The sequence below is a fragment of the Scyliorhinus torazame genome, chromosome 9, assembly GCF_047496885.1.
Source record: "Scyliorhinus torazame isolate Kashiwa2021f chromosome 9, sScyTor2.1, whole genome shotgun sequence".
In the NCBI taxonomy this organism is placed as follows: Eukaryota; Metazoa; Chordata; class Chondrichthyes; order Carcharhiniformes; family Scyliorhinidae; genus Scyliorhinus; species Scyliorhinus torazame.
The window spans coordinates 151431288-151454070 of record NC_092715.1 but is presented as its reverse complement, the minus strand read 5'-3'; the positions used below and the strand labels follow the sequence as shown (position 1 = coordinate 151454070).

General features: G+C 48.9%; 1 protein-coding gene across 1 annotated transcript in view; it reads right to left on the bottom strand.

The window, feature by feature from the left end:
* The window catches only part of psat1 (phosphoserine aminotransferase 1), a 62615-nt gene that overhangs the window by 15443 nt on the left and 24389 nt on the right, over positions 1-22783 (bottom strand). Inside the window, exon 6 of the mRNA XM_072516639.1 lies at positions 2052-2221. Within this exon, the coding sequence (XP_072372740.1) occupies positions 2052-2221 (170 nt within the window). The remainder of the gene's footprint in view (positions 1-2051; positions 2222-22783) is intronic.

Sequence of the window (22783 nt, the reverse complement as noted above, 5' to 3'; positions counted from 1 at the left end):
CAGTTTTGCGATGCAGGCAAAACCGGAATCTCGCCGTAGTTTGGAGAGAAACCAATCACCGCTTAAGCCCAATTTGCATACAATTAATGAGAGCCACCTCATGTCCAATGGCTTCCTGCCATTCAGCAGCCTCCTCAGCAAGTGCTCACACTGGCGCCAATCAGTACTCCTTTTGAAAAATGAGAACCTGGCGGAAGGGCTTCTGTGGGGAGCTGAAGAGGGGGGTAGCCATCTTTGCTCACAGGCAAAGAGCCCGGGGGTTCTGGGCTTGCCACCCCAGTGCTCAATTGGGGGGGGGGGGGGGGACCCTCCACAAGAGTGGGCTGCCATAGGAGTTTGGGGAGATGCGGGCGGGGGGGGGGGGGGGGGGGGCAACCGCGTGCAGCACCACCATGCGGACCTCAGAATAGTTTACTCATTGCGGGGGCAACCTTTGTCCCTGCCCGTATGCCCCAAAGACCACTCATAACCCCCACCAACTGCCAAGGCCTCTGGACATGCGGCTGAAGGATTTTGCTAATAAGGAATTGGCAATCATGGTTAAGCGAGCACTGCACATATCCCAAGTGGATTCTCGTGGGTGGGCGGGCCATGTAACATGTGGGAGTCAGGGGGGGGGGGGGGGGGGGGGGGGGCCGCAACCGTCCCTCCACACCCCCCAACCCCACCATCACTGTGAACCAGGCGAGTGGCTAACGGTGCTTTCTGTCTATCCTCAGGGAAACCGCTCTAATAATCGTCAGGTGAGGGCCCAGACTGGCATTGGTGTGCCGGACTTAACAATCCTCATATCCTTGGAGGTGACTGGGGTGGCAGAGGACAGATCGGTCACCCGTACGGAGGCTGGCAGATGCCGCAGAGGTGAGCAACCACCGGGCCCCACACGGAGGACCTGCCAAACGCGAGTTGTTATTGCCTTACTGACCCATCCCTCCCACTGACCACTATATCCATTCTCCCACAGGTCCTCCAGTCGACGGCGCTGGCCCATCCCAGGTGGCACCCTCTCCTCCCTGCCAGGAGGCCAGCTCGATGGGCCAAATGGCCTCCTCCTGCACTGTAGGGATTCTATGATTTAATTGCCGCCCGGGTGAGGCCTTGCTGGTGACTCCCGGGAACATGCAGCCTCAACGACCATGCATATTTAAATTAGCCTAATGGCCCAGCAACAAAGTCGGATTTGGGCCACTCATGCGATGCTCCCGGCACATCGCAATTGGAAAATTGCGCCCAAGTCATGAATTATAGATTCCAATAGAAAGTTAGACTGACCGGAATCATGGGTCTCAACAACCTCCTTTGTGTGCCAAACCATGTTAGGACTTTGGCATTGTGCAAGTATTATTCGTGTTACTCAGGGACACCATGTCAACTCCTCAACTTATACTGGAGACAAATATTTGAAGTCACTTACTTCCAACATGGTTATGAATATTTAATTCTGTTCAGTAAGTAAACCTGCCAAAGGACCCAGATTCTGCTGTAAAAGCATCCAACGCACACACTTAGACATGCAGGTCATGGGCTTGTTTGCATGAGAAGGTGCTAAACGTGGAAATGGAGGGAAACTGGGCAAACTGCTGTGGCAGCTCATAACCAATCAGACTGAAGGATTGTGAAATTTTAAAAAATAGAGCAGGAAGTATAAATGAGTCGGTGAATTCAATGTCAAATCTTGTGCAGAAAGAAAAATAAAAACAAACAGGGATTTTTTGAAAGATTAAAATCGCTAACTATTAAGCCCAAAGTCAGTTCCAAAGTTAATTGATTAGACAAGATAGGCTTGCATCTACCCTGTAACTACCAATTTTAATCCATTTCAAGCAGAGAGGTAGACAGTGAAGAGCAACACACTTCCAACTTACAATTTTGGGTGATGGCATTTAGCCAAGCATTTGCTACTTGTCGGAACTTGTACCATTTGCACTTCGATTCTATTTTTTTTTTTAAATTGTGGCTTTCTCAAGTTAACATATGGAACAGAATAAAAGACACACCCGATAACTGCACCCACAATTAGTCCAGCAAGTTGAAAAACAGAATCCATTTACCTGTAGGTCGGTGGAGTGTTGTAGAGGGAATTGCTGTTCCCTTGCACTTTATAGTCAAAAACTATTGGACATTCCTTCAGTGCAAACCCCAAAAGATCCTCTCGGATTATTATCACTGTCACTCCAGCACAACCAATATTCTTCTGGGCACCAGCAAAAATCAAACCAAACTGCAGAAAGGAGTAAAACTCAAATCAGTTTTTATTACTGCACAAGTTCTCATCTAAATTTCCAAATAGCAAACTACGGGCGAGTTGAATAATGCAAGTTCTAGTTCTCACCATCTCCCAAAGTACTCCTTGCAGTTTTTTAAAATTAAAAACAGCAGCAAATGAGATTCAGCTGCCAGGTAATTTGGGTTTGCTATTACATTTGAGATCAAGGGTTCCTGTTGCTAGAAAAACCCATCATGTGCTTCATTGATGCAGGATGCATTGATGCTTCAAGTCAAAGATGGAAGTCTTGCATTTATACAGCATCTTACACAACATCAATATATCCCAAAGCACACTTTAAAACCAATGTACTTTTAGGCGCATTGTTGTAGAGTCGGGTAGGAAATGTGGCAGCCAGTTTGCATACACCAGCACCTCACAAACAGATGTGTTAATAACCAAATAACGTGAAGTGATGCTGACTAGCACATCAGAAAATACTGCTTCTTTAAACAGTATATGAGAATCTTTTAACTCCATCCTAGCATAACAAACGCCACCTCATGCAAAAGGAGACTCGTGTGAATCTGGATGCTTGAATCTGAAACGTTGCAGGGGTCACCAAAAGCTCCAACATTTGGGTTCCAAGGAGTACATTGAAGGGGGAAGAGAGATATATGCCAAAATCAGTAGAAGTAGTAAATGTTAAACCATGGGCGGAATTCAATGGATAAATTCATTTCTGGTGGGTTTTGCAGGGAATTTCCGGCGAGTCCCCCACCGCTATCCAATGACACTCACCGATTTAGCTCGCACTCTGGGTGCCCCGGTCTCGTAGTGAACTTGTGGGTTCCCCACACCCCCAGGAAATGTCAACACCAACACACATGAGGGGAGGGGGGGGGGGTAGGGTAGTGCCACTTAAGCCCCCCCTTACTGCAACACCTCCTACCTCCCAGAGGCACCTGCACTACAAATCCCCATCCTTCACCCTCCTTTCAGGGGCATCAGGGGCATGGCTCGCCTAGGTAGTGCTCCTGTCAGCTGGATAGTGCCTCCTGGGTACTTTGGTAGTGTCAGCTGTGCAATGCCAAGGTTCCCACTTTTCAGGAGGAGGAGGGTCAGAGGGCCACCTCACTAACGCTGACCACCCAGAAAGTTCCATTGGCCCAGGTGACCTCCCCTGGTGCCGTTCCACCTGGTCGAAGTTCTTGTGGACCAGTCCTGATAGCATCCAGCTGCAGCCTCCCTGGGGTGGCTGGTAGATCCTGGGCAGGTAAGCCTCAAATAGGTTTAAGCTCTACTTTAGAGAGCACAGTTTGATCCTGTACCTTTTGGGCAGAGTTCCGATTCAGACGCCTTGCGGGCCAAATTTTATTTAGATTTGTGTCACATGTACCGAGGTACAGTGAAAAGTATTGTTTTGCTACAGTCCAGATAGATCGTTCCATACATGGAAAACATAGGACAAATGTTAAATGCACAATGTAAATACATAGACAGACATTGGGTAAAGCATACCAGAGTGCAGTGCTACTCAGTAGAGAAGATGCTTGCAGAGATCAGTTCAGTCCATGAGGGTCATTCAGGAATCTGGTAACAGCAGGAAAGAAGCCGTTTTAGAATCGGTTGGTGGAGTTCAGACATTTGTATCTCCTGCTCAATGGAAGAGAGAATAACCCAGATGGGAGGGGTCTTTAATAATGCTGCCCGCTTTCCCACAGCAGCAGGTGCTGTAGACAGAGTCAATGGATGGGAGGCGGGTTCGCGTGATGGACTGGGCTGTGTTCAAGACTCTGTATTTTAACGGTCTTGGGCCAAGCAGTTGCCATACCAAGCTTTGACGCAGCCCAATAGGAGTTGGTAAGAGTCAAGGTGGAATGCCGAATTTGCTTAGTTTCCTGAGGAAGCATAGGTGCTGCCATGCTTTCTTGGTCATAGCGTCAACGCAGGTGAACCAGGACAGATTGTTGGTGATGTGCACACCTAGGAATTTGAAGCTGTCAACCATCTCCACCTCGACACCATCGATGCAGACAGGGGTGTACGATAATTTGCTTCCTGACGTAAATGACCTGCTCCCTAGTTTTGCTGACATTGAGGGAGAGATTGTTGTTGTTACACCATGCCACTAGGTTCTTTATCTCCGCACTGTGCTCTGTCTCATTGTTGTTTGAGATCTGACCTACCACAGTTGTGTCATCAGCAAACTTGTAGACGGAGTTGGAGCCAAATTTTAATCACAGTCATGTGTGTCTATATAGGGAGTAGTAGGGGGTTAAGGAGCAGCCTTGCGGGGCCTCAGTATTGAGGACTATCGTGAAGGTGATGTGGTGTTTATCCGTGCTGATTGCAGTCTTTGGGTCAGGAAGTCAAGGATCCAAGTCCTATGAGCTGGGCTGGGACTATGGTGTTGAAGAAACGCTGTAGTCAACGAATAGGAGTAATTGTCGTCGAGATGCCACAGGGAGATGGCATTTGCTGTTGACCGGTTTTGCAAATTGCAGTAGATCAAGGCATGCTGGGAATATGGAGTTGATGTGTCTCATGACCAACCTCGCAAAGCTCTTCATAATGATTTATGGGCAGCACGGTGGCACAAGTGGATAGCACTGTGGCTTCACGGCGCCAGGGTACCAGGTTCAATTCCCCACTGGGTCACGGTCTATGCAGAGTCTGCTCGTTCTCCCAGTGTCTCCATAGGTTTCCTCCGGGTGCTCCGGTTTCCTCCCACAGTCCAAAGACGTGCTGGTTAGGTGGATTGGCCATGATAAATTGCCCTAGTGACCAAAAAGGTTAGAAGGGGTTATTGGGTTACGGGGATAGGGTGGAAGTGAGGGCTTAAGTGGGTCGGTGCAGACTCGATGGGCTGAATGTCTCCTTCTGCACTGTATGTTCTATGTCCAAGTAATGTCAAGGCCACGGGATGGTAGTCATTGAGGCACGTGCCTGGTTCTTCTTTGGCACCGGTGTGATGGTGGTCTTCTTGACGTAGGTGGGAACCTTGGAACAGAGTAGGGAGAGGTTGACGATCTCCATGAATACACTCGCCAGTTTGTCCGCACAGTATTCAAGTGCACGACCAGGGCGTCCGTCAGGACTTGTTGCTTTCCAAGGGTTTATTTTCAAGAAGGCCAATCTGACTTCAGAGGCTGTGACGGTAGGTATGGGTATGTCCGAGGCTGCTGGGGCAGTTGACAACAGTTTGTTGGCTTCCTGCTTAACGAGCGTATAATGCATTGAGTTCATCGGAGAGGGTGCATTGGTGCCGGACATTCTACTCAACTTTGCTTTGTAGCCTGCTATGTTGCTTAAAGCCGTGCCACAACTGACGAGAGTCTGTGACTTTAAGCTTAGTCTGGTATGGTCTCTTGGTGTCCCTGATGGCTTTGTGGATATCTTTTCCAGATTTCATGTATAGCTCAGGGTCAACAGTCTGGAACCCCAGACCTGGCCTTCAGTAGGGAGTGAATCTCCCAGTTAATCCATGGTTTCAAGTTGGGGAATGGTGGCATACCCATTTAGGTTGGCCGTTGAGTTCTTGAATATGGACCAGCCCACTGACTCCAAGCAATTGTTTAGGAGCTCTTCCATTGTCTCGGACCAGCATTGCATTGCATGACCTTCTTAACCCGATTCTCTTGCTTAAGTTTCTGCTTGTATGCCAGGAGGAGCACAGTCTTGTGCTCAGTGGTCTGATTTTCTGAAGTGCGGTCGGGGGATGGATCAGTAGGCGCCCTTGATATTTGTGTAGCAGTGATCAAGGATGTTGGGGCCCCTGGTGGGACAGGTGATTGTTGGTGGAATTTTGGCAGTACACGCTTGCGGTTGGATTGGTTGAAGACCCCGACCACAATGAACAAGGGCCGGGATTCTCCTCTACCCGGCGGGGCGGGGGAATCCGGCATAATGGAACGGTGTGAACCACACCGGCGTCGGGCCGCCCCAAAGGGGCCAAGCCCGTGCCAGAGTGATTTCCGCCCCGCCGGCTGGAAAGGCCTTTGGCGCCACGCCAGCCGCGAAAGGACTTCGCCGAGCGATGCATGCGTGGGAGCGTCAGCGGCCACTCACGGCATCCCCGCGCATGCGCAGTGGAGGGGGTGGGTCTCTTCTGCCTCTGCCATAGTGAAGACCATGGCGAAGGCGGAAGAAAAAGAGTGCCTCCACAGCACAGGCCCGCCTGCCGATCAGTGGGCCCTGATCGCGGGCCAGGCCATCGTGGGGGCACCCCCCGGGGCCAGATCGCCCCGCGCCCCCCCCCCCCCCCCCCCCCCCCAAGGTCCCTGGAGCCCGCCCGCGCCGTCTGCTCCCACCGGTAAGGTAGGTGGTTGAATCCACGCCGGCTGGCGAGGATTGACAGCGGCGGGACTTCGGCCCATCACGGGCCGGAGAATCGCCAGGGGGAGCCCGCCGACCGGCGCGATTCCCGCCCCCGCCGAATCTCTGGTGGCAGAGAATTCGGGACACGGCGGGGGCGGGCTTCACGCCAGCTCCCGGCGATTCTCCAACCCGGTGGGGGGGAGAGGAGGGGGGGGGTCGGAGAATTGCGCCCAAGGTCTCCGGGTATTCGGTTTTGTTATTTATAGCAATGTTTAATTCATGAAGCGCCTTCTTCACTTCTGTCTGGGGTCGGATGTAGACCGCTGCGATAATGGCAGAAGTGAACTCCAGTGGAAGATAGTATGGGTGGCATGTCACAAGTATTCCAGGTCTGGGGAGTTTGCCAGGTTCGCCACATCTGCCAGGAGGGGTTGATGAGGAGGCATACCTTTGCTTTGCCCAATGATGCCATGTGGTCCATCCAATGTATTGAGAAGCTGTCAGGTTTATGGCATAGTCCGGTGAGGCAGGGTGAGTCATGTCTCAGTGAAACAGAGCACACAGCAATCTCTTACTTCCCTCAGATTTAAGTCTCACGATTTGTGTGTATCCCGTGAGGTGTGGAGGATGCTGGAGACCTCTCCCAGGAATTACTGGCCACGTTCTGCTCTTGCTTGAGCACATCGTGTCCACTGGATCACACCACATGTACTTCCTGCTACCTTATGGAGGATAGGTGAACAAAGACTTGATTGAAGAAAGATTCTGAACAGGTCAAAGAGACACAGCCGGAGTGAGAGAGATACAGACTAGTTTGGTGCAGTGAGGTAACCAGGAAAGGTAAATGGTTAATCTAATTGTGCTGTTTTTCAGTTAAAAGTGCAGGGTAGTGTCTGATTGGCTGAAGCTGCCCCCACCATAAACTTCAATTAAATTAATTAATTAGTGATGGCTGGTCAGGTGATGTGCTTGAGCTGCTTGATGTGGGAGCTGGCAGATCCCATTGCGAGCTGCAGCGACCACATCTGCGGTAAGTGTTGGCTGCTCGAAGAGCTCCGGCTCAGAGTTGATGAGCTGGAGTCTGAGCTTCAAACACTGATGCACATCCGGAAGGGGGAGACTTACCTGGACACTGTATTTCAGGAGGCAGTCACACCTGTCAGAGTAAGTAGTGTAAATCCTGCCAGTGGCCAGGGACAGCAGGGTGTGACTGCAAGTCAGGCAGGTAAAGGGAACCAGCAGTCAGGAACTCAGGAGCCTCAGCCCTCGACTCTGTCCAACAGGTATGAGGCACTTGCTCCCTGTGTGGATGGCGAACAGGGTTGCAGGAAGGATGAGTCAGCTGACCAAGGCACCATGGTTCAGCAGGCCATTCAAGGGGAGGGAGTAAATAGGCAAGTTGTAGTTGTAGGGGATTCTATTATCAGGGGGATAGATAGTATCCTTTGTGAGCAGGATAAAGAGTCCCGCATGGTATGTTGCCTGCCCGGTGCTAGGGTGCGGGACATCTCTGACCGGCTTGAAAGGATACTGGAGAGGGAGGGGGAGGATCCAGTTGTTGTGGTCCATGTCGGTACCAACAACATAGGCAAGTCTAGGAAAGAGGACCTGTTTAGAGATTATAAAGAGCTAGGATTCAAATTTAAAAACAGGTCCTCAAGGGTCATAATCTCCGAATTACTGCCCGAGCCACATGCAAATTGGCATAGGGAGGCAAGAATAACGGAAGTTAACACGTGGCTGAAAGAGTGGTGTGGGAATGAGGGGTTCCTTTTCATGGGACACTGGCATCAGTTTTGGGACAGGGGGGACCTATACCGTTGGGATGGTCTCCACCTGAACCGAGCTGGGACCAGTGTTCTGGCGAAAAGAGTAAATAGGGTGGTCAATAGGACTTTAAACTAAAGATTGGGGGGGGGGGGGGGGGGGGGGGGAGGGAAAGTCAGGGAACCAAGAGGTGAAGTAATCAGCGGGGAGTGTAGCTACTTAGGAATTTAAAAAAAACACGAACAGACAAAACTCAAGAGTGGTTACGATTGTCCCCATCCCACAAAATATGACACAGTGTATGGAAAGGCTCAGTAAACCAAGGTCCACCACACTAAGGAAACAAAAAGGGACGGTCAATAGAGAATTAAAAGTGCTATATTTAAATGCGTGCAGTGTACGGAACAAGGTAGATGAGCTTGTGGCCCAGATTGCGACTGGCAGGTATGGTGTGGTAGGCATCACAGATACATGGTTGCAGGGGGTTCAGGACTGGCATTTAAATATCCAGGGATTCACAACCTATCGAAAAGACAGAGAGGTGGGCAGAGGGGGCAGGGTTGCCTTCTTAATTAGGAATGAAATTAAATCAATAGTACTAAACGACATAGGGTCAGATGATGTGGAGTCTGTGTGGGTAGAGTTGAGGAACCACAAAGGCAAAAAAACCATAATGGGAGTTATGTACAGGCCTCCTAACAGTGGTCAGGACCAGGGGCACAAGATGCACCACAAAATAGAAAGTGCATGTCAGAAAGGCAAGGTCACAGTGATCATGGGGGACTTCAATATGCAGGTGGACTGGGTAAATAATGCTGCCAGTGGACCCAAGGAAAGGGAATTCATTGAATGTTTACAGGAGGGCTTTTTGGAACAGCTTGTGATGGAACCCACGAGGGAACAGGCCATTCTGGACTTAGTGTTATGTAATGAGCCAGACTTGATTAAAGATCTTAAAGTAAGGGAGCACTTAGGAGGCAGTGATCATAATATGGTCAAATTCAATCTCCAATTTGAAAGAAAGAAGGTAGAATCAGATGTAAAGGTGTTACAGTTAAGTAAAGGTAACTACAGGGGCATGAGGGAGGAACTGACGAAAATCGACTGGGAGCAGAGCCTAGTGGGAAAGACAGTAGAACAGCAATGGCAGGAGTTTCTGGGAGTAATTGAGGACACAGTACAGAAGTTCATCCCAAAGAAAAGAAAGGTTATCAGAGGGGGGATTAGGCAGCCATGGCTGACAAAGGAAGTTAGGGAATGCATCAAAGCAAAAGAGAAAGCCTATAATGTGGCAAAGAGTAGTGGGAAGTCAGAAGATTGGGAAGGCTACAAAAACAAACAGAGGATAACAAAGAACATATAAATGATTTGGAGGAAAATGTAACTGGTCTGATTAGTAAGTTTGCAGACGACACAAAGGTTGGTGGAATTGCGGATAGCGATGAGGACTGTCTGAGGATACAGCAGGATTTAGATTGTCTGGAGACTTGGGCGGAGAGATGGCAGATGGAGTTTAACCTGGACAAATGTGAGGTAATGCATTTTGGAAGGGCTAATGCAGGTAGGGAATATACAGTGAATGGTAGAACCCTCAAGAGTATTGAAAGTCAAAGAGATCTAGGAGTACAGGTCCACAGATCACTGAAAGGGGCTACACAGGTGGAGAAGGTAGTCAAGAAGGCATACGGCATGCTTGCCTTCATTGGCCGGGGCATTGAGTATAAGAATTGGCAAGTCATGTTGCAGCTGTATAGAACCTTAGTTAGGCCACACTTGGAGTATAGTGTTCAATTCTGGTCGCCACACTACCAGAAGGATGTGGAGGCTTTAGAGAGGGTGCAGAAGAGATTTACCAGAATGTTGCCTGGTATGGAGGGCATAAGCTATGAGGAGCGATTGAATAAACTCGGTTTGTTCTCACTGGAACGAAGGAGGTTGAGGGGCGACCTGATAGAGGTATACAAAATTATGAGGGGCATAGACAGAGTGGATAGTCAGAGGCTTTTCCCCAGGGTAGAGGGGTCAATTACTAGGGGGCATAGGTTTAAGGTGAGAGGGGCAAAGTTTAGAGTAGATGTACGAGGCAAGTTTTTTACGCAGAGGGTAGTGGGTGCCTGGAACTCACTACCGGAGGAGGTAGTGGAGGCAGGGACGATAGGGACATTTAAGGGGCATCTTGACAAATATATGAATAGGATGGGAATAGAAGGATACGGACCCAGGAAGTGTAGAAGATTGTAGTTTAGTCGGGCAGTATGGTCGGCACGGGCTTGGAGGGCCGAAGGGCCTGTTCCTGTGCTGTACATTTCTTTGTTCTTTGTTTGTTCTTTGAAAGAGATAAGGAAAGAGAGGATCAAATTTGAAGGTAGGCTAGCCAGTAACATTAGGAATGATAGGAAAAGTTTCTTTAAATACATTAAAAACAAACGGGAGGCAAAAGTTGACATTGGGCCACTCCAAAATGACGCTGGTAATTTTGTGATGGGAGACAAGGAAATAGTCGAGGAACTGAAGAAGTTCTTTGCCTCAGTCTTCACAGTAGAAGACATGAGTAATATCCCAACAATTCGGAGAGTCAGGGGACAGAGTTGAATATGGTAGCCATCACAAAGGAGAAAGTGCTAGAGAAACTAAGAGGTCTAAAAATTGATAAATCTCCGGGCCCAGATGGGCTACATCCTAGAGTTCTAAAGGAGATAGCTGAAGAAATAGTGGAGGCGTTGGTGATGATGTTTCAAAAGTCACTGGAGTCAGGTAAAGTACCAGAAGATTGGAAAATCGCTGTTGTAACCCCCCTGTTCAAGAAGGGAACAAGGAAAAAGATGGAAAATTATAGGCCAATGAGCCTAACCTCGGTTGTTGGCAAGATTCTAGAATCCATTGTTAAGGATGAGATTTCTAAATTCTTGGAAGTGCAGGGTCGGATTAGGACAAGTCAGCATGGATTTAGTAAGGGGAGGTCTTGCCTGACAAACCCGTTAGAGTTCTTTGAAGAGATAACAAATAGGTTAGACCAAGGAGAGCCAATGGATGTTATCTATCTTGACTTCCAAAAGGCCTTTGATAAGGTGCCTCACGGGAGACTGCTGAGTAAAATAAGGGCCCATGGTATTCGAGGCAAGGTACTAACATGGACTGACGACTGGCTGTCAGGCAGAAGGCAAAGAGTTGGGATAAAAGGTTATTTTTCAGAATGGCAACCGGTGACGAGTGGTGTCCCGCAGGGTTCAGTGTTGGGGCCACAGCTGTTCTCTTTATATATCAACAATCCAGATGACGGGACTGAGGGCATGCTGGCTAGGTTTGCCGATGATACAAAGATAGGTGGAGGGGCAGGTAGTATGGAGGAGGTGGGGAGGCTGCAGAAAGATTTAGACAGTTTAGGAGAGTGGTCCAAGAAATGGCTGATGAAATTCAACGTGGGCAAGTGCGAGGTCTTGCACTTTGGAAAGAAGAGAGGTGTGGACTACTTTCTAAACCGTGACAAAATTCATAATGCTGAAGTGCAAAGGGACTTGGGAGTCCTAGTCCAGGATTCTCTAAAGGTAAACTTGCAGGTTGAGTCCGTAATTAAGAAAGCAAATGCAATGTTGTCATTCATCTCAAGAGGCTTGGAATATAAAAGCAGGGATGTACTTCTGAAGCTTTATAAAGCATTAGTTAGGCCCCATTTAAAATACTGTGAGCAATTTTGGGCCCCACACCTCAGGAAGGACATACTGGCACTGGAGCGGGTCCAGCGGAGATTCACACGGATGATCCCAGGAATGGTAGGCCTAACATACGATGAGCGTCTGAGGATCCTGGGATTATATTCATTGGAGTTTAGGAGGTTGAGGGGAGATCTAATAGAAACTTACAAGATAATGAATGGCTTAGATAGGGTGGATGTAGGGAAGTTGTTTCCATTAACGGGGGAGACTAGGACCCGGGGGCACAGCCTTAGAATAAAAGGGAGTCACTTTAGAACAGAGATGAGGAGAAATTTCTTCAGCCAGAGAGTGGTGGGTCTGTGGAATTCATTGCCACAGAGGGCGGTGGAGGCCGGGACGTTGAGTGTCTTTAAGACAGAAGTTGATAATTCCTCGAGAAATCAAGAATTTAAGGGCTATGGTGAGAGAGTGGGTAAATGGAGTTGAAATCAGCCATGATTGAATGGTGGAGTGGACTCGATGGGCCGAATGGCCTTACTTCCACTCCTATGTCTTATGGTCTTATGGTCTCAACAAGGTGGATCCAGCAGAGGGCAGTAGAGCGGAGCTGCTGATTGGTGTTACAGGGGACATTTGCATACCTCCGTCGTGGTCACCCTAAATTGCAGGTGTACCTGAGCTAAAGACCCGAGCTGTTCAAGTGAAGACAAGCATCCAGCAGAGGGCAGTAGAGCGGAGCTGCTGATTGGTGTTACAAGGGAAATTTGCATACCTCCGTCGTGGTCACCCTAATTTGAAGGTAGTTTGTGGAGGAGCTGTTGTCAAGTGACACATAAACCCGAAATACTTCTTCAGTGTTTCCCTCCCTACCCCTCCTCTAACCAAAAAAAACAACCGCTGTGAAGATCAAGAGGAAGGCTCGAGGTCAGTGACTGGTAAGTAGTGTTTCTGTTTTCTTTTCATTGGTATATTGATATATTTTTTCTTTGTTGTTTATTTATTTATTAAATGTTTGGGGGTAAATTGTAATTGTTGAAGTTAACCGAAGGTTTAAGACATGGCAGGAGATCTCATACCCGTGTCATGCTCCTCGTGTGCGATGTGGGAGCTCAGGGACACGTCCACTGTCCCTGGCTCCTTCACGTGCAAGAAGTGTGTCCAGTTGCAGCTCCTGTTAGACCGCTTGGCGGCTCTGTAGCTGCGGATGGCCTTTGGAGCATCCGCGATGATGAGGACGTTGTGGATAGCACGTTTAGCGAGTTGGTCACACCGCAGGTGAAAGGTACTGAGGGAGATAGAAAATGGGTGACCAAAAAGACAGAACAAGAGTAGGAAGGCAGTGCAGGTGTCCTCTGCGGTCATCCCCCTGCAAAACAGATATACCGCTTTGGATACTGTTGAGGGAGATGGCTCACCAGGAGAAGGCAGCAGCAGCCAGGTTCATGGCACCATGGCTGGCTCTGCTGCGCAGCTGGGCAGGAAGAAGAATGGCAGGGCTATAGTGATAGGGGACTCAATTGTAAGGGGACTAGACAGGCGGTTCTGCAGACGCAATCGAGACTCCAGGATGGTATGTTGCCTCCCTGGTGCAAGGGTCAAGGATGTCTCGGAGCGGTTGCAGGACATTCTGGGGGGCGGGGGGGGTGAACAGCCAGCTGTCGTGGTGCACATAGGCACCAATGATATAGGTAAAAAACGGGACGAGGTCCTACAAGCTGAATTTAGGGAGTTAGGAGTTAAACTAAAAAGTAGGACCGCAAAGGTAGTAATCTCAGGATTGCTACCAGTGCCACGAGCTAGTTAGAGTAGGAATGTCAGGATAGATAGGATGAATGCGTGGCTCGAGAGATGGTGCAAGAGGGAGGGATTCAAATTCCTGGGACATTGGAACCGGTTCTGGGGGAGGTGGGACCAGTACAAACCGGATGGGCTGCACCTGGGCAGGACTGGAACCGATGTCCTAGGGGGGGTATTTGCTAGAGCTGTTGGGGAGAGTTTAAACTAATGTGGCAGGGGGATGGGAACCGATGCAGGAAGTTGGAAGGTAGTAAAACAGGGACAGAAACAAAAGGCAGTAAGGGGGAAAGTGTATGGCAGAGAAGCCATAGTCAAAAATCAAAAAGGGCGACAGTTCAAGGTACAGTGACTGAGGGGAGCTCAGTGAATAGGATCAGGAATTCTAAGAAGGAATAAAACGGGAAGTAAAAACATAAATGGAAAGCGACACGGCAGGTTGTTACATGAACATATGGGTTCAACGACAAGGAAAATTAGGAGAAAGGTTAAGAGGAAATATAACTTAGGAGAGGTTACTGATCGAGGTGTTAAGATTCAGAACAGAGGTAAAATAGCCAACATAAGTGTACTTTACCTGAATGCTCGTAGTATTCGGAATAAGGTAAATGAGTTGATGGCGCAAATCATCGTGAATGACTATGATTTAGTGGCCATTACTGAAACGTGGTTAAAGGATGGTCACGACTGGGAGTTAAATATCCCCCCCCCCCCCCCCGCCCAGAATGTCCTGCAACCGCTCCGAGACATCCTTGACCCTTGCACCAGGGAGGCAACATACCATCCTGGAGTCTCGATTGCGTCCGCAGAACCGCCTGTCTAGTCCCCTTATCAAATATCAAACTATTCGGAAGGACAGAGTGGATGGTAAGGGAGGTGGTGTAGCTCTGTTATTTAAGGATGACATCTGGGCAACAGTAAGGGATGACATCGGTGCTATGGAGGATAAGGTTGAATCCATTTGGGTGGAAATCAGGAATAGTAAGGCGAAAAAGTCATTGATAGGAGTAGTCTATCGGCCACCAAATAGTAACATTATGGTGGGGCAGGCAATAAACAAAGAAATAACTGATGCATGTAGAAATGGTACAGCAGTTATCATGGGGGATTTTAATCTACATGTCGATTGGTTGAACCAGGTCGGTCAAGGCAGCCTTGAGGAGGAGTTTATAGAATGTATCCGCGATAGTTTCCTAGAACAGTATGTAATGGAACCTACGAGGGAACAAGCGGTCCTAGATCTGGTCCTGTGTAATGAGACAGGATTGATTCACGATCTCATAGTTAGGGATCCTCTCGGAAGGAGCGATCACAATATGGTGGAATTTAAAATACAGATGGAGGGTGAGAAGGTAAAATCAAGCACTAGTGTTTTGTGCTTAGTCAAATGAGATTACAATGGGATGAGAGAAGAACTAGCTAAGGTCGACTGGGAGCAAAGACTTTATGGTGAAACAGTTGAGGAACAGTGGAGAACCTTCCAAGTGATTTTTCACAGTGCTCAGCAAAGGTTTATACCAACAAAAAGGAAGGACGGTAAAAAGAGGGAAAATCGACCGTGGATATCGAAGGAAATAAGGGAGAGTATCAAATTGAAGGAAAAAAAAAACATACAAAGTAGCAAAGAACAGTGGGAGACTAGAGGACTGGGAAATCTTTAGGGGGCAACAGAAAGCTACTAAAAAAAGCTATAAAGAGTAAGATAGATTATGAGAGTAAACTTGCTCAGAATATAAAAACAGATAGTAAAAGTTTCTACAAATATATAAAACAAAAAAAGAGTGGCTATGGTAAATATTGGTCCGTTGGAGGATGAGAAGGGAGATTTAATAATGGGAGATGAGGAAATGGCTGAGGAACCGAACAGGTTTTTTGGGTCGGTCTTCACAGTGGAAGACACAAATAACATGCCAGTGACTGATGGAAATGAGGCTATGACAGGTGAGGACCTTGAGAGGATTGTTATCACCAAGGAGGTAGTGATGGGCAAGCTAATGGGGCTAAAGGTAGACAAGTCTCCTGGACCTGATGGAATGCATCCCAGAGTGCTAAAAGAGATGTCTAGGGAAATTGCAAATGCACTAGTGATAATTTACCAAAATTCACTAGACTCTGGGGTGGTCCTGGCGGATTGGAAATTAGCAAACGTGACACCACTGTTTAAAAAAGGAGGTAGGCAGAAAGCGGGTAATTATAGGCCAGTGAGCTTAACTTCGGTAGTAGGGAAGATGCTGGAATCTATCATCAAGGAAGAAATAGCGAGGCATCTGGATGGAAATTGTCTCATTGGGCAGACGCAGCATGGGTTCATAAAGGGCAGATTGTGCCTAACTAATTTAGTGGAATTTTTTGAGGACATTAACAGTGCGGTCGATAACGGGGAGCCAATGGATGTGGTATATCTGGATTTCCATAAAGCCTTGGACAAGGTGCCACATAAAAGGTTGTTGCATAAGATAAAGATGCATGGCATTAAGGGGAAAGTAGGAGCATGGATAGAGGATTGGTTAATTAATAGAAAGCAAAGAGTGGGGATTAATGGGTGTTTCTCTGGTTGGCAATCAGTAGCTAGTGGTGTCCCTCAGGGATCAGTGTTGGGCCCACAACTGTTCACAATTTACATAGATGATTTGGAGTTAGGGACCAAGGGCAATGTGTCCAAGTTTGCAGACGACACTAAGATAAGTGGTAAAGCAAAAAGTGCAGAGGATACTGGAAGTCTGCAGAGGGATTTGGATAGGCTAAGTGAATGGGCTAGGGTCTGGCAGATGGAATACAATGTTGACAAAATGTGAGGTTATCCATTTTGGTAGGAATAACAGCAAAAGGGATTATTATTTAAATGATAAAATTTTAAAACATGCTGCTGTGCAGAGAGACCTGGGTGTGCTGGTGCATGAGTCGCAAAAAGTTGGTTTACAGGTGCAACAGGTGATTAAGAAGGCAAATGGAATGTTGTCCTTCATTGCTAGAGGGATGGAGTTTAAGACTAGGGAGGTTCTGCTGCAATTGTATAAGGTGTTAGTGAGGCCACACCTGGAGTATTGTGTTCAGTTTTGGTCTCCTTACTTGAGAAAGGACGTACTGGCACTGAAGGGTGTGCAGAGGAGATTCACTAGGTTAATCCCAGAGCTGAAGGGGTTGGATTGTGAGGAGAGGCTAAGTAGACTGGGACTGTACTCGTTGGAATTTAGAAGGCTGAGGGGGGATCTTATAGAAACATATAAGATTATGAAGGGAATAGATAGGATAGATGCAGGCAGGTTGTTTCCACTGGCGGGTGAAAGCAGAACTAGGGGGCATAGCCTCAAAATAAGGGGAAGTAGATTTAGGACTCAGTTTAGGAGGAACTTCTTCACCCAAAGGGTTGTGAATCTATGAAATTCCTTGCCCAGTGAAGCAGTTGAGGCTCCTACATTTAATGTTTTTCAGATAAAGATAGTTTTTTGAAGAATAAAGGGATTAAGGGTTATGGTGTTCGGGCAGGAAAGTGGAGCTGAGTCCACAAAAGATCAGCCATGATCTCATTAAATGGTGGAGTAGGCTCGAGGGGCCAGATGGCCGACTCCTGCTCATAGTTCTTATGTTCTTATGTTCTTATGAAATGGAAAGGATGTTTCCCCTTGTGAGGAGTCCAGAACTAGGAGGAATGGTTTTAAAATTAGGGGTCACACTTTTCAAATGGAGATGAGGAGAATTTTTTCCTCTGAAGACTGGTTTTCTAAAAATAAAATTTAGAGTACCCAATTTTTTTTTCCAATCAAGGGGCAATTTAGCATGGCCAATCCACCTAGCCTGCACATCTTTTTGGGTGAGACCCACGCAGACACAGGGAGAATGCACAAACTCCGTACGGACAGTGACCCACGGCTGAGGATTGTGTTACTTTGCCTCAAAAGGCAATGGAGGCACGGTCACTGAATATCTTTAAGGCAAAGGTGAATTGATGCCTTTGGTCATTGGGGGTAGTTGAGAATGTGAAATTCAAAACACAAACAGCTCAATCATGATCTTATTGAATGGTGGAGCAGGTTCAAGGGGCTGAATGGCCTACTTCTGCTCCCATTTAAAATGTTCATGTTGTCACTCCAATGTACATAGCAGTTCATGCCTCTGATTAGATAAGAAAATTTCACTTCCGGGTGCGGCGATGACCAGCTGAGTCGCACGTTTCGGCAGCTCCCTGTGAAACGGACTTTTGGGCTCTTGATAGGAGCCCCAACGGCAATTTTAACGGCTGAAAACACCGTGCGGTAAACCAGAAGGGTGTTCCCCCTGGACACGGATGGAAAAAGGAGAGGAAAGTGGCCGGATTGCAGCGGATCCTTTGGAACAACGGCAAGGAAGGCAAGCAGAAACCAAGATGGCGTCGGAAGGTGGCAGTTTCATATGGGGCCCTGAACAACAAGAGTTTTTGAAACGCTGCGTGGAGGAGATAAAAAAGGAAATGAAGAAAGAGTTGTTGGCCCCGATATTACAGGCGATTGAAGGGCTGAAAGAGGAACAAAAGACCCAGGAGCAGGAGCTTCGGGTCGTGAAGGCGAAAGCAGCAGAGAATGAAAACGACATACAGGGCCTGGTGGTGAAGTCGGAGATACAGGAGGCACACCAGAAACGATCTGTGGAGAGGTTGGAGGCACTGGAAAATAACGCAAGGAGGAACAACTTGAGGATTCTTGGCCTTCCTGAAGGTGTGGAGGGGGCGGACGTCGGGGCATATGTGAGCACGATGCTGCACTCGTTAATGGGAGTGGAGGCCCCGACGGGTCCGTTGGAGGTGGAGGGAGCATACCGAGTTATGGTGCGAGGACCGAGAGCAGGAGAAGCTCCCAGAGCCATAGTGGTGAGATTTCTCCGTTTTAAGGATAGAGAAATGGTCCTTAGATGGGCGAAGAAAACTCGGTGTAGTAAATGGGAGAACGCGGTGATCCGCGTCTATCAAGATTGGAGTGCGGAGGTGGCGAGAAGGAGGGCGAGCTTTAATCGGGCCAAAGCGGTACTTCACAAAAAAAAGCTAAAGTTTGGAATGCTGCAACCGGCAAGACTGTGGGTCACATATCAAGGGAGGCACCACTACTTTGAGACGGCGGATGAAGCGTGGACTTTTATTGTAGAAGAAAAATTGGAATGATTGGACTACGAAAATGAACGTTTGGACAAAGTGGTGGGACGAGTGGGGGGGGGGCGAAGAGGGATTGTATGATTAATCCTGCGGTATGGTAACTTTTCTTTCTCCCACAGGTGGTGATGGGGGGAGGTGGGGAGGGAGAGGAGATGGGGCGTTGGCCATGGGAGGCGGGGCCGAGGGAGAGGCGCGGGCTTGGTTCCCGCGCTATGATAATTATGGCGGGAATAGAGAAGCAGGAAGGAGGGGGCGCCGCACGGGGCGAGCCGTGATCACGGGGGGAAGCCGAGGTCAGCCAGAGTTTGCTGACTTCTGGGAGCAACATGGGGGGAGTAATTACGCTAGCGGGGGGTCTAGCGGGGGGGGGGGGGGAGGGGGGAATTACTGGGTTGCTGCTGCTGGGGAAAGGGGGGAGTGGGTGCGGGAAAGGATGGGCGGGGGGGCACCGTCTGGGAGAAATACAGCCGCGTGGGAACTGGGCGAGAAGCTGGAAAAAGATGATGGCTAACCGGCAAAGGGGGGGGGGGGGGGGGGGGGGGGGGGGGGTGGGAAGCCCCCCAACTCGGCTGATCACGTGGAACGTGAGGGGGCTTAACGGGCCGATAAAGAGGGCACGAGTACTCGCACACCTTAAGAAACTTAAAGCAGATGTGGTCATGTTACAGGAAACGCACCTGAAACTGATAGATCAGGTTAGGTTGCGCAAAGGATGGGTAGGGCAGGTGTTCCATTCGGGGCTGGATGCGAAAAACAGGGGGGTGGCTATATTAGTGGGGAAGCGGGTAATGTTCGAGGCAAAGACTATAGTGGCGGATAACGGGGGCAGATACGTGATGGTGAGTGGCAAATTACAGGGAGAGATGGTGGTGTTGGTAAACGTGTATGCCCCGAATTGGGACGATGCCAATTTTATGAGGCGAATGCTAGGACGCATCCCAGACCTAGAGACCGGAAAGCTGATAATGGGGGGAGACTTTAACACGGTGTTGGAACCAAGGCTGGATAGGTCGAAGTCCAGGACTGGTAGGAGGCCGGCAGCAGCCAAGGTGCTTAAGGATTTTATGGAGCAGATGGGAGGGGTGGACCCGTGGAGATTCAGTAGACCTAGGAGTAAGGAGTTCTCGTTTTTCTCCTATATCCATAAAGTCTATTCACTCATAGACTTTTTTGTGTTGGGTAGGGCATTGATCCCGAGGGTGAGGGGAACGGAATATACGGCTATAGCCATTTCGGATCATGCCCCACACTGGGTAGACTTGGAGATAGGGGAGGAAACAAGAGGGCGTCCACCCTGGAGAATGGATATGGGACTAATGGCGGATGAGGGGGTGTGCTTAAGGGTGAGGGGATGCATTGAAAAGTACTTGGAACTCAATGACAATGGGGAGGTTCAGGTGGGAGTGGTCTGGGAGGCGTTGAAGGCGGTGGTTAGGGGGGAGCTGATATCAATAAGAACACATAAAGGGAAGCAGGAGAGTAAGGAACGGGAGCGGTTGTTGCAAGAACTTTTGAGGGTGGACAGACAGTATGCGGAAGCACTGGAGGAGGGACTGTATAGGGAAAGGCAAAGGCTGCATGTGGAATTTGACTTGCTGACCACAGGCACTGCAGAGGCACAATGGAGGAAGGCGCAGGGTGTACAGTATGAATATGGAGAGAAGGCGAGCAGATTGCTGGCACACCAATTGAGGAAAAGGGGAGCAGCGAGGGAAATAGGGGGGGTGAGAGACGAAGATGGAGAGACGGAGCGGGGAGCGGAGAGAGTGAATGAAGTGTTTAAGACATTTTATAAAAAATTGTATGAAGCTCAACCCCCGGATGGGAGGGAGAGAATGATGGAGTTTTTGGATCGGCTGGAAATTCCCAAGGTGGAAGAGCAGGAAAGGATGGGATTGGGAGCACAGATCACGGTAGAAGAAGTGGTGAAAGGAATTAGGAACATGCAGACGGGAAAGGCCCCGGGACCGGACGGATTCCCAGTTGAATTTTACAGAAAATATTTGGACTTGCTCGCCCCGCTACTGACGAGGACCTTCAACAAGGCAAAGGAAAGGGGACAACTGCCCCCGACTATGTCAGAAGCAACGATATCGCTTCTTTTAAAGAAGGAAAAGGATCCGCTACAATGCGGGTCCTACAGACCAATCTCCCTCCTCAATGTAGATGCCAAGGTCTTGGCCAAGGTAATGGCAATGAGAATAGAGGAATGGGTCCCGGGGGTGGTTCATGAGGACCAAACTGGGTTTGTGAAGGGGAGACAGCTGAACACGAACATACGGAGGTTGTTAGGGGTAATGATGATGGCCCCACCAGAGGGTGAAACGGAGATAGTAGTGGCGATGGATGCCGAGAAAGCATTTGATAGAGTGGAGTGGGATTATCTGTGGGAGGTGTGGAGGAGATTTGGGTTCGGAGAGGGGTATGTTAGATGGGTGCAGCTGTTGTATAGGGCCCCAGTGGCGAGTGTGGTCACGAATGGACGGGGATCGGCATATTTTCGGCTCCATAGAGGGACAAGGCAGGGATGTCCTCTGTCCCCATTACTGTTTGCACTGGCGATTGAGCCCCTGGCGATAGCGCTGAGAGGTTCCAAGGGATGGAGGGGAATACTTAGGGGAGGAGAAGAACACCGGGTATCTTTATATGCGGATGATCTGCTACTATGTGTGGCGGATCCAGCGGAGGGGATGCCAGAAATAATGCGGATACTTGGGGAGTTTGGGGATTTTTCAGGGTATAAATTGAACATGGGAAAGAGTGAGCTGTTTGTGGTGCATCCAGGGGAGCAGAGTAGAGAAATAGAAGACCTACCGTTGAGGAAGGTAACAAGAGACTTTCGTTACCTGGAGATCCAGATAGCTAAGAATTGGGGCACATTGCACAGGCTAAATTTGACGCGGTTGGTGGAACAGATGGAGGAAGATTTCAAGAGATGGGATATGGTAGCATTGTCAATGGCAGGGAGGGTGCAGGCAGTTAAGATGGTGGTCCTCCCGAGATTCCTTTTTGTGTTTCAGTGTCTCCCGGTGGTGATCACGAAGGCTTTTTTCAAAAGGATAGAAAAGAGTATCATGGGTTTTGTTTGGGCCGGGAAGACTCCGAGAGTGAGGAAGGGATTCTTACAGCGTAGTAGGGATAGGGGGGGGGGGGCTGGCACTACCGAGCCTAAGTGAGTATTATTGGGCCGCTAATATTTCAATGGTGAGTAAGTGGATGGGAGAGGAGGAAGGAGCGGCGTGGAAGAGATTGGAGAGGGCGTCGTGTAGGTTGACCGGCCTGCAGGCTATGGTGACAGCCCCATTGCCGTTCTCACCAAGGAACTATACCACGAGTCCGGTGGTGGTAGCTACACTGAAGATTTGGGGACAGTGGAGACGACATAGGGGAAAGACCGGAGCACTGGGGGGGTCCCCGATAAGAAACAACCATAGGTTTGCCCCGGGGGGAATGGATGGGGGATATGGAATGTGGCAAAGAGCAGGTATAACGCAATTGAAAGATCTATTTGTGGATGGGAAGTTTGCGAGTCTGGGAGCGCTGACCGAGAAATATGGGTTGCCCCAAGGGAATGCATTCAGGTACATGCAATTGAGGGCTTTTGCGAGGCAGCAGGTGAGGGAATTCCCGCAGCTCCCGACACAAGAGGTGCAGGACAGAGTCATCTCAAAGAAATGGGTGGGGGACGGTAAGGTGTCGGATATATGTAGGGAAATGAGAGACGAAGGGGAGACTATGATGGACGAACTAAAAGGGAAATGGGAAGAAGAGCTAGGGGAGGAGATTGAGGAGGGGATGTGGGCAGATGCCCTAAACAGGGTAAACTCGTCGTCCTCGTGCGCCAGGCTAAGCCTGATTCAGTTTGAGGTATTACACAGGGCACATATGACTGGAACACGGCTCAGTAAATTTTTTGGGGTG